Source organism: Orbicella franksi, chromosome 12 (assembly GCF_964199315.1).
Source record: "Orbicella franksi chromosome 12, jaOrbFran1.1, whole genome shotgun sequence".
NCBI classification, from domain to species: Eukaryota; Metazoa; Cnidaria; class Anthozoa; order Scleractinia; family Merulinidae; genus Orbicella; species Orbicella franksi.
In genome coordinates this window covers 26001522-26013577 of record NC_138156.1, presented here as the reverse complement: position 1 = coordinate 26013577, position 12056 = coordinate 26001522, and the positions used below count along the sequence as shown (strand labels likewise).

Sequence of the window (12056 nt, the reverse complement as noted above, 5' to 3'; positions counted from 1 at the left end):
CATGACGTTCTTTGTGGAGTTCAATGAAAGGTTGATAATGGCAGGGTAGCTCTGGAATCTTTATCCATATTTTGTTTTACTGTACCTAGCCGTAACACAGACTCGAATTAAACTTCCTATATTTTTTCCCCTTAGCCTCATAAGTTGAATAACTATAAACGCACTATTTAGGGGAATGATTGAGAAAACTTTGAAATCGATCGGCACATTTACATGATATAAGACGGAAACCGTAAACTCGGTTAATTCTGTTTTGCCTTAAACATTTTAAATTCTGGCCTACTGTAACACGCAATTTGTACTTAATAGCTATGAATAAGCGTGGCATTAAACTATTAATTCAATTTCCGGCGAGTTTAAAACCTTTTTTCCGAACTTTTTTCCCTAAAGTTTGAGTTTCTTTTCCCCCTTTGTTTCTTTTCTCCGTATTTCAGATTCAAGAGAAGTGACAGGTTTTAAAACAGAGGTACATTAATAGACGCTACTCAGTTTTGTCTTCATTCTACATCCAGAAAGTGCCTCTGGAAAGCTTTTACAATGGAAAGAATCGATTGAAAAATACTGATATTGTTCCACCCGTGCTTTTCAACAATTAGTTATAATCAATTATTTACACCCGTGGAAACAAGCCAAGTCAGTTTTTGGTTAGATATGTTTGTAATTTAATTCATCGAGTTTACACTCAATTTTAAACTCTGTGAGAATACTACACTGCCTTTACTGAGTCATGTGCTGGGTTTTCTAGCCATAGGTTATCATGACGAATCAAGTATTTGTTTTACCTCGTTACGACTGATTAGTAAGACAAGATATGCGTGCGGGGATATTAGGTCTGCCAACGTATTAACAAAATTAAGAAGTTGCACCTACCTTTCAAACCATTCTTTATCTAACTGCAGGTGAAATACAATCTGTTTTTCTCAAGGTTTTGTCCCTTGCAAAAGTCTTCAGTTTTTGTGCCTTCGAACCAAATGTCGGTTACTTCGTGGTTTCTTAACAGTTACGTGAGCAAAACGTAAAGTACGACAAAGAGAAACAAAATGGGGCGTGTTGTTCTTTACAGAGAAAGAATGAGGGAGGTTCGATTTATTCAGAGAGAATGACTTCAGGTAAATTGATGATTGTCTTGTTATATAACTGTCATCAATATACAAATTTAAAAAACAAAAATGTAAACAGAGGAAACAAATTGAATTTTGCTTTCCCTTAAAATGGTTCGATGCATGGCGAGAAACTGTGCTAGCTGATTGAAGAATGATAAATGTTCATTTCGGAGTACTTTTCGGCGCTCTATTCCATCTTGTTCAAAACTGTACTGACTTTTTTTTTTCAAATAAAAGAAGTACATTTGAAACTGGTTTCTACTCCCGTTGAACATATTTTAGCTGTGCAATTAACTTAAATTTAAACATACGCTTCCCTTTTTTTTTGACAAATAAGTTAAACACTTGAATGCTGTTGGTTGCACGTTAACTTTACTTAATCTCCAAATGTTAATTTTCTTTCTGAGTCAAAGGAGTTTTATAGATTAAGTCTGAGACAAATTTGACACAAGATTAATTTACGATTCTTCAACGCAATTTACAGGTTTTTTAGAAAAGGTTCGTGCGAATGATTCCGGGATGCACAGTATGTTTTCTTTTCTGCAATATACCTTAATTCAAAAACTAAAATTCTACTTTTTTTCCGTTTGAATGAAAGAAAGAAATTAACAAAATGCGAGAACAATCTAGGTGTTGGAAAAACAAAGTCATTAATGTCAGAAATAAACTTGTGTTTGCTCAGTAACTGTTAATCAACCACGTTCCCGATGTACAAGTGTATATATGAAAGATCATATATTTGAACTATCGAGAAAGATATGAAGACATGATTGATCATCGCAGTTATATACACAACTTAAGCAGTTGTGAAATTAAAGCCTGAAAAAAATTCAAGCTTGAACGGGATTCGAACCCATGACCTCTGCGATACCGACAGTAGATCCAATATGATTTCGATAAAGCACGTCACAGACAAGCCACAAGAAATAGGTTTATAACGGTACGTGCGCCAACACATAAGCTTAAATAAACACCCAAACCTGCCACGAGAAAACTTGTGATGATATGTATGGGTTGTTGACCAAGTGTGAGGTCAAGATGGCTGGATATTGGACAAGTTCTTTTTTTGCGTGTTTATGGACCGAGACGGAGTCGAGGTCCATAAACTCGCAAAAAAAGAACGAGGTCAATATCCAGCCATCTTGACCGAACAAGCTTGGTCAATAAAGGATTTATTATATGGCTTTCGGGGAAATTTTTTTGCGAGACACGGCGGGTAGTCCGAGCGGGCAAGATAGCTCCATCTTTTCCGCTCGGGTAGCCAATCACAGCGCAGCATTTGATTCATCTTGCCCGCTCACGGAGCTAGCCGTATAATAATGTAAATTATAGAGTCTGCCAAGTAAAAATCGTGCTAACCGTTTCCTGATCCACTGACTTTTTACGACCGATATAGTTTGTTATTCTTATTTTCGGAAATATTTTTAAAATGCCGTATCTTGTGAGAAAAGTTGCCCAACTTCAATGCCTTCATGTTAACTTTCACTTGACGTCATTTGAATCCTGATTGGTTAATTCAAATTTCAGGTGCACCGGCCGTATGCAAAGCTAGTTTCAGCCGCGTCATCTGCGTTTGTGACTGCATTTGTCGATCTCCAAGGCACCCTTAAATACAAAATTTACAGGATCAAAGTCTTATACTGGAACAGTATCTATAGAAATGATACTTTACTGAACCTTCAAGGTTTTACAGATACACGGACGAGAAAATAACACAAATTATCATGTATTTCAACCAATAAAACTAAGAGCTTTGGAACTAATCGTATCAAGACCACCGGCTCAACATTGATAACAATAGGCATTGTTATAAGACCCAAAATTGGTCTTATATGGCCATTTTGAAACAATGGCGGTATAAGCTTCTAAATGCCCGCGGGAGTTTTTGAAATTTCCGATTACCAAACGAGCACGAAATTTAAACGATCGGAGAGACTGAATGGAAGACAAATTCGCCCGAGGGGAGATGGTATTGGTATAATCCTGTCGGTGCAAATAGTTGCGGTGGGGTGGCTGGTGGGGTGGCGGTTGTACTCGTGTATTTAAAGGTGAAAGTAAAAGCTGCCGACAAGTAAGGCATGTTCTTGCTTTAAAATTGCTCTAACCTGGTAAACTCACCATGCGTGGGAGTGAAAGTGAAGTTCGCATCTGGCTAGATTGCGAACAGGCTCTCTTTTGCTCTAAAACCCATAAGATCAGTGTAGGATAAACGCGAAAATAGCGAGCGCGATAATCAAGCGGCAAAAGCCGCTCGCCCCGCGCTCCTGCTGTTCCCGCGTTCGACCCACGGATTGAAAAGCAGGAGGAGAGACTGCTTTCAGTACAGCATTCGGCCAGAGATTAATAGTTCTTAACAGCGCTTCGAAGCTCGCGCATCTTTTCGCCGACCAATTGATGTCCACAGTGATTTCCAGCGGAAAGAAATCAGAGAACAAATATCACACTAATTAAAATTACAGACGCGATGTTTTGGGTAGCGTTTCTCCGCTCTTTAATAATTTTCGCTTTACTCTCAACGTATTTTTTGTGAATCACGACTCCATCGTTCTAGAATTGTTAACTAAAATTGAGTTCATTCAAGTGCAGCTTAATTGTTGTGCCGAAAGTTTTCCGAACAACGGCGTCGATTTTAGCTTGGCTTCGGACGAAGTCCCTCAGGGCTACCAAGAACAAAAGGCTATTCATTTTTGAGCCGGAACAATAGACCATTTCTTGATACGCTTAAAGTCTTATGCTGTACTGTAAATTAAATATTTTAGTCGGACGCTAAATAATTGTTTTTCTGTTTTAGAAATAAGTAGTAATTAACCTGCCATGGTTCTGCGATAAGCAAGAATCTACTCCCGTTTACCAACCGGTTTCCAATATCAGAAAAAAAGAACGGACAATATTTTAAATTAGTTTAAGAAAAGTCTGGTTGCGTCAATTCTTGCGCACTTCAAGTTTATTTCATTGCGTTTATGCTATTTCCTGTAAAACTCTAAATATTTACAAAATCATTATTCTTTCTTATACAAGCTTTGTAACACATGCTCCTAGTTTTTCGTCCCTTAGTTTACAGGTCAGTTTGCTCAGATGTGTTCCAAGATGCAAACACTCTCATATAAATAGGAGTCCCATAAGAAAAGGTCTGGGATGTTCTTCGTCTCGCTTAAGGTTGTAAATAAGGGATTCTTGGTGAGGAAACGTCACTATTTTTAGCTTTCAAAGTGTCTTTTAGGGTGTACTTGAAGAAAAAATAATAAAGGAAACGCCCTCATTTCCGTTTTAGGCTCGATTAGCCTGCGAGCAGGCTCACGGGCGCCAGCGGCGAAGAGCAAAGCGATTCGGCGGGAAGGATTCTGCTGAAGAGGTACCAGCATCATCAGAGCGGACCACAGCAACAGCCAAGCAATATCCTGTATCTCATTAAACCAGTTCTACCATCCTTATCTCATTAACTCAAGGCAAATGAATTCATGAATAAGTTGGTCTATTCATCTGAGGTACACTACTAACAATTTTAAAGGAAACCTGATTTTTCCTGCGTTGATTGCCCTAATATTGTTTAAAATTTTGTAGATTGGGATGTAACTTCGTTGTCATCGCAGGACAAATTGTCTGCGGCGGTGTTTGGGTCGACACTTTGTCCAGGAGCATGTCCGTCGCATGAAGATCCGCTGGACAGTGATACTGCTGACGCGTCATAGTACGGTTGATCTTCATTTAACTGATCCATGTCCAGATATGGAATTTCTCTTAGTATCCACTCCTCTAGTTCTTGGCACAGTTCGGTAAAGGTTGGCCGCACATCAGGATTGTCCACCCAGCAGCGCCTCATCATTTGATAGCTGTGTAAAAATGCAGATGGAAAATAAGCGCCGCTATAAAACACTTTGAATGTCTAAAATGGGCTTTTGCCTCAAACCTCCAGCCCTGAAAAAACAAACACGTGCCCTGTACTTCCCATTCTCAACTGATAGATCTCCTTCTCGACTTTATTTTTAGATGTAGTATACCACACACTCAAGACTGTGTGTTACCATACTTCCAGACACCGAGGACAGAGTTGAAAATACGACGAGTAGTGAGGTATTTTAGACAAACTTCGAGGTGTTTGGAAATACGGTCAAACAAGGTCTTGAGTGTTTGCTACATCTTCTCAATCGAAAGTAATTAAAACTGAGGGGAAAATGAAGAAACAAAATCATAAAAAATATATGCTAATATCCAAACACCGTTACGGCCATGATTTCCTTTCTTTAAACTTGATGAATTATTAATAAGTTTTAGCAATACCTTTGAAAGAGAAGAGAAGAGAAGAGAAATTCTTTGATTTTCCTAAAAGGCATATTGACATTTTGAAATGAAAACCTCGTGCATACGTGATCATTCCAATCCAGTTTTTTGGCACAAATAATCTAACTGAACAATATACTTCCTCCTCCCTTCCTCCTCCCTTCTCCCCCCACCTTCATCACCATAAAAATGTGACTTACAACTCCTCTGAGCATGTATCTGGTTTTTCCATTCTGTACCCTCTTCTCAGAAGTTTCATAAGTTCTCTGTTTTTAATGCCAGGGTAAGGGAACCCTCCTAGAAATAAAGTTCATCTCGTTTAATACCAACTTTCATCTCACTTATAAATTACATTTTTTATATTATTCAAACAGTGTCGCGGGGCAGGTCAAACCGACCTCTAATAGTAAATCAGTATTTAGTCTGATTCTGAAAGTGACATGTCCAGCCGATATTCATGTAGTCTGTTTGGCATCCGGTCTTTTCTCTCAGGTCTCTTAGACAAGTGTTAGCGGCCCATATCGCGTCCCAGTCCATTTCAGGCTAAAGCGGCACGCCTCATGATGTCATAATCATTCTACAGTCAACTCTGAGTCAAACGTTTAATATGAAGTGATTGTATTTGCGTGCTGTGATGAGCTTGTATGCCTTTATCATTAATACAGTGGAACCCCGTTAATACGGTCACCAACTGGCCATGAACATTTGACCGTATTAACGGGGTGGGCGTATTAACGGGATAGGGTCAAATGTCAAGGTTTTTCTAAATTGAGTGACGTCTTAACAGATACACATATCCCATAATCCTGGGGCATGTACACTAAATGCCCTGTCACCATAAGTTTTCGTGAAAAACCGCGGCTGATCTAACAGTTCATTGGTGACAGGTCTCAAAGATCCAGAGTGAGAGCGACAGCAAAGCTTATCAACCAAATAGCTAGGAGATGTACCATTAACCGACTTATAGGATACTGTTGTCAGCGTAGCGTAGCCCGTGCAAATGTTCTCGGCTTGTTCTCGGGCAACTGATTGACAAAAATGTTAAAACAAGTTTTGTGTAACATAAAGCACATTAGAAAACTTACCAAGAGTCGCAATTTCCCAGAGAAGAACGCCATATGACCATCTAGGCACAAAATACAAATAAAATAAATACATTTTCGTGTATTTTTGGGACTCACTCTCATTTAAACACCTAGTTTCGTTGACTTTCCTTATACTAAGACAATGTTCTCATTATGGCTTGGTCTCAATTTGCATTGGTAATTACATGGAAACGAGTGCAATTAGGATTTACACCATCAGCGATATTTGAAATTTTTTTCAAAATGCACGAGCCTTTAGACGAGTGTCATGGAAGAATTTCCAAATATCACGATTGCTGTAAATCCTTAATTGCTCGAGCTTTCATGATTTAACGACAGGCGGATAGACCACAGAGTTCGCAAAACAAACTTATTTTATTGCACTAAGAAACGCAGCGAAACTACAAACACGGCTGTCACGTGATCCAAGAGACTAGAAGTAGACTAGTGCTTCATGTAAGCATACTCGTTTGACATGAGATATAGGGTTAGTACTTGACTGAGATGAAAACTAAAGTGCGCTCGTCTCTTTGCATTACTTTGCGAAATAAAAATTAACGATAAATTGGTCTACTCTCAGCTAATCAAAATGAAGTAGTTTCCTCAGTCATATGTTAAAATTCGATATCCGAGCACAACATTATTTCATCGTTTCATCAAATTATCTTGAAAAATCGCGCAAAAGAGCCCTCAATTTAACGTGTAAAAACATTGCCTACAAGTCCAATATTTTACTTACACGTCACTCTTTGTGGTAAAAACACCGTCATTTATGGCCTCAGGTGACATCCACTTCACAGGAAGCTTATTGTGTTGACCTGTCATGTGATAGACATTCTCTCCCAGCGTGCTCCGCGCCAAGCCAAAATCAGCGACTTTGACAAGTTTGTTGTCACAGACTAAGACGTTGCGAGCGGCAAGATCTCGATGAACAATGCCTTTTGCTGATAAGTATTGCTAGACACAAGAAATATCATTAACTGTGGACAAAGGAAAACTTAAGTGGTGTAACAAATCTGACAACTGTCAACAATAATCGTGCAGTTGTCGTTATGAGAATGCAAAGAGGAGATTCAGCGGTCGGGAACAGGACGAGGAGTAAAATAAGGCAATTCTCTTTGAGCATACATGATTCCCAAGAAAAAAGCCCGAAGGCGGATAATCAAGTCTCCCGAGACTCGAAAGGAATGTTGGGTCAGGAAAGATTCGTAAGGTAATTAATTGACACTTTCCTGCATTGTTGCACTTTGAACAACCGACTACACTAACACTACAATTACAAAGAACAAATCTTTTCTCACTTACCATTCCTTGTGCTATTTGCCAGGAGAAGGACATCATGTTCTGAGGGGTTATAGAATCGTCTTCATCGACACCTTTATCTTGTTCTTCATCATTCAAGGCGTGAACGCTCTTAAATGTTACATCAATGCTGCTGTCCGTTTTCGAGAAGGCGACGTTGACTTGGGCAATGTCATTTACACCTGGCCCACAATACTGCAGGTAGTATAGACTAGAATAACTTCAAAAGAACTTATTCGGCAATCAGGGCATACTAATAACAAAGACAAAATGCCCTCTCTGTGGGTACATCTGGAGAATTTATTACCTCGATGAGGAGGTAATCATAACAAACACTACATTTTAGTTGTTATATTCAGAGGATTACTAAATGAAACATGACTTACAATGCCTGAACTATCCTTGTTCAATGATCCTGGTGCATCTGAAGTGTCTTTGCGTATGTCTACGTAATACTTATTCGTGTATTTTACCTGGAAATCAGAAAGCAAAGATTACAAGGCCTTACAAGTCATATGCTGAGTAATGGTTAATTTGTTTGGGTAGTCTCTCATTTCTCGTTGTAGTTTCCACGATTGTGCTTGAACGGACGAAATAAACTTGCCAGGGCGCACTATGGAACTCTAACTAACGACTACGCCGCTGATACATCCATCTCTTTATCTGAGCCATGTGTTTTTTTCGACTCGGACAAAAGCTTAGTCGATTCCTTATCTAAAAGACCTGTCTTTAGTCCTCTTTGAAGTCTCTAACCTATAACCTCTCGAAATGCTTGATGAGACAAATGAAAAGAAAGCAAAAAACGAGAAAACAAATGAAAGAAAAAGAAATTTTAGAATATGTCTGTAGTAAGTCACTTTAATGAATGAGTTGATGGTCGATGTGATTTGTATCTGTGATTATATTATCTAAAATAGATCAGTAAGATCCGAGTAGTGTGAAACTTTGCTGCGTAATGTTGGAATTTGAAAGTCAGAGCACAAGCACCGGTCCCGTTATTTCAACTCGTACCTCATCAGCGTCCGATTCTTTCTTCAATTCAGGGTACGTTTAAGCGTTTACCTTTTTTCGTCGTTCTCTCAGATAAGAAAGTAAGTCTCCTTTTGCTGCAAACTCCACGATGAGGAAATTTGGCGTGGACTTGGTACAACAGCCAATCAAACTCACGATATTCTTGTGTGAATCAACAGCTTTCATCAGGGTAATTTCTTCTATGAAATCGTTCATCTGATCAGGAGTGGCATTGTCTGAAAGGATTAAGCGTGAAAAGCGTGAAATAATACAGCTACTAATCTCGTGTCAAGTTTATGATCAGGAATAGCCAGCCAACCTGTTACTGGAAATTAATGCTACTACGACGTAACTCCGACCATGCCTGCCTGGATAAAAAGGTTCACCAAAAGAAAAACAACTTTGCTTTTTCAAGCGTTCTGTTTTTAAACGTAAGCAAAGCATAACTTGCAGCGGCGTGAATGTGAAACAAGTGTTTCAAATATGATGCACACGGAACTTTATTTAGCTCTTATTAACCGAGCAGGAGGTCTGTGTGGGAGAATCTTGACCGAGGTCTGTACACACGACCGACCTAGCTTGGTTAATAAAATAAGATCATATGATTTCCCTGACCGAGTTTTCCTCGAACACAAATCCAACATGACCTGTGATTGTTGCGTTTTCAAAGTTCTCCGGCGTAGTGTGGACGGAAAACATTTGATGGGTTTTCAGTGTTAACCTTTGTTCTCAAGTTTCTCCGATGTAGTATGGACGAAGCCTGAGGTTATGCTTATGCACTCGTAAAAACCAACGTAACATACCTTGAAGCATCTTCACGGCTACAGTTATTGTAGAGTTTGCGATTGTCTTTGATGTGTTACTAACAGATTGACCTGTCTTTATACCCAAAGGGGCTTTCATGATTCCTTTGCAAACTTTACCAAAGGCGCCATGACCGAGCTCTTCATATATAGTGACTTCATTACTCTTCAATTCCCATTTATCTCTCGTCTCATCTTTCATTTGTAGCTGGTGCTCATCATTTTTCCTGCAACATCAATTGTCATGCGTCACATTTACGTGCATTATTTAAAAAAAAAAACACGGGCGAAAAAACTTGCGTGGAATATTTTCCATGCTGTAGATCGTAGACTGTTCACAGACCTCTATTTTATCGTATTTTTATTCGATCATTGAATTCGCGGATAGAATTGAGAGAGAACTGGGCGCCAGCGCAAAACGGGAGACTTGACGGAGTAGGGGGTGGGGACCAAGAAAAATAGAGGCCTGTGAACATATCTATTCTTAGTTAGGCTCGCTTCGCTCGCCTTCCGCTGTCCGTTTGCTTCGCGCTCGCTTCGCCGCACGCTTTTTTTTTTCGCGTACGTTGAAAAATAGAGAGGCTGTGAACAGTCTAGCAGATCGTGACTTTCATAATTTCTTAATCCTTACCTATGAAAATTACACTGAAAGAATTGCTCGCCTAACCCTAGTGCTGGTGAATATCCAGACTGACTTTGACCAAGTGGCAAATATATTTATCCGTGCTGATGAATGCCCACTTCACCTTCACCGAAAAATCGATTAATTATAACCTGTACCCAACATGTACAATCATTATATTCTAATACTGAAAAAGAATGATAAAAACCTTTCACTGTTCCGTCTTCTCCAAATGTAGCAAGAAACAGCTAGCCCAACCGTTACACCACCACCGACAGCAATCACCACGATCAGTAACGTAGAAAGCCTCTTCGTTTTCGAGTTGCTCGAGTCTTTGTCACTAGACTTTCTTTGTGAACTTGATGAAGGCCTCACGACCGTTGTTGTAGAACTGATCGAGCTGGTGGGAGAAATTGTCATTTGTGGTCCTAAAGAAGAAACAGGTGTTAGAAGGCCTAGACTTGGGGTGTTGTAGCTGGGAACTATGTGGAGGTCAGGCTCTAAGTGAAATAAACAGAAATTGCAGTTAGTAAAGGACTTTTTATACTTCTGCAAAATGTCAACATTTGACATCTAGAAACGTCGATAACGTTATGTCAGCCAAATTTGCTTCTGTCTGGGCGACTTTACTATCCAGTAAGCTCCAGTAATTACGTCATCTCGGAGTGTATTTGATTGAAATTCTTTAGCTAAGCTATTAAAAACAATTCAATGGCGCAAACGACATTAAACTTTGGCTCACGAGACTTTGCCTCAGCTACGAACCTTGAAGCCTAACGGATCTGCAACTTCGAGGTACTTTGGCTTCGTAAGCACGCTAATTCTTTGTTATTATAATTAATCCTGGCTTGTAGCCTACTGCATTTTAAGCTCAGGCTGTTTTAAGACATATTTGTCTATGCGCTGGCAACTGCTATACTGGAATTAATCTGGTAACCTGTTCTAGGCTCTCTCCAGGCTGTTTTCTGTTTTGCTCCCAGACCCCGCTGGTCGCCCGCCCGCTTTTTCTCGATCCCCACTGACCGAGATCCTGGTGGATGGCCGTGTACGAAAATTCTCTTACCTTCTGTGGTTTTCCACCGACAGAAGATCCTATTACTTTTCGCCAGAGAATATCCGATCCACTTAGCATCTGGTGATATGAAATGCGCACTACCAGCATCCACCCGAGGTCTCGGCCACGAAGTGTCGCTAAAATTAGGAAGAAACCAACCCTCGTGGTATTGGTTTGAACATCTCCACGATCTGTCGTCAGTTCTAGCACCATTGCTGGACGACGACAGAAAGTAAACCTCAGCGTCAGCGGAGGGATCTTCCACATGTATCGCTTGACCTTCGTGCTGATCTTTGACAACCGTCAGGCTGTCGTCTGCCCTTGCTGTAAAGACTCCATCAAGATACAGACTGATGGTCTGGCTCTCTGCCGATGCGTAGATTGCTATCAAAGCTATGGGAAGAATTCACACAATAACTTTATTAAATTCCACAAAGCGTTAATTTAGGGCACTCCCAGGTTTACGCTGTGGAGGCGCGGTGGCCTCATGGTCAGTGCGCTCACCTCCAAAACGAGCGGTCCGGGGTCAAGCCCTGGCCAGGGACATTGTGTTGGGTTCTTGGGCAAGACACTTTACACCTTCAAAGTGCCTCTCTTCACCCAGGTGTATAGATGGGTACCCGTGAATTTAATGCTGGGGGGGGGGGGAGGGGGGGCTACCCTTCGATAGTAGTAACCCATCCAGAGGGGAGTAGAAATACTCATACTACTGAAACCGGAGATAAGCGACTGCCTGATGGGCCACTTGGCTCGTATGCAGACTTTACCTTCTACGTTACCAGGTATATTCTCGCCGCA

At 40.3% G+C, this 12056-nt stretch overlaps 1 protein-coding gene and 1 long non-coding RNA gene across 2 annotated transcripts; both read right to left on the bottom strand.

Annotated features, from left to right (window-relative positions):
• Window positions 1-4037: 4037 nt before the first annotated feature.
• On the bottom strand, window positions 4038-10527 carry LOC145463178 (fibroblast growth factor receptor 2-like). Its single transcript, XM_081446901.1, has 9 exons — window positions 10413-10527; window positions 9583-9809; window positions 8831-9015; window positions 8155-8241; window positions 7772-7963; window positions 7206-7423; window positions 6467-6507; window positions 5582-5678; window positions 4038-4933 (listed from the first exon to the last, which is right to left on the bottom strand). The coding sequence occupies exons 2-9, from the start codon at window positions 9782-9784 to the stop codon at window positions 4651-4653; spliced, it is 1305 nt and encodes a 434-aa protein (XP_081303027.1). The 5' UTR covers window positions 9785-9809; window positions 10413-10527; the 3' UTR covers window positions 4038-4650.
• Window positions 10528-10604: 77 nt separating this feature from the next.
• LOC145463137 (uncharacterized) lies at window positions 10605-11517 on the bottom strand. Its single transcript, XR_014041295.1, has 2 exons — window positions 11268-11517; window positions 10605-10632 (listed from the first exon to the last, which is right to left on the bottom strand). It is a non-coding gene; the product is annotated as an uncharacterized LOC145463137 (long non-coding RNA).
• Between the last annotated feature and the right edge of the window lie 539 nt (window positions 11518-12056).

What these genes read in the sequence shown, in the direction of transcription:
- LOC145463178 (XM_081446901.1), bottom strand. Translation starts at nt 9,784, where the DNA reads ATGAAAGATGAGACGAGAGATAAATGGGAATTGAAGAGTAATGAAGTC. An exon ending in AGCCGTGAAGATGCTTCAAG is followed by an intron (nt 9,016 to 9,582) that starts GTATGTTACGTT and finishes TAATCCTTTCAG; the next exon opens with ACAATGCCACTCCTGATCAG. An exon ending in TTTACCACAAAGAGTGACGT is followed by an intron (nt 6,508 to 7,205) that starts GTAAGTAAAATA and finishes TTTTGTGCCTAG; the next exon opens with ATGGTCATATGGCGTTCTTC.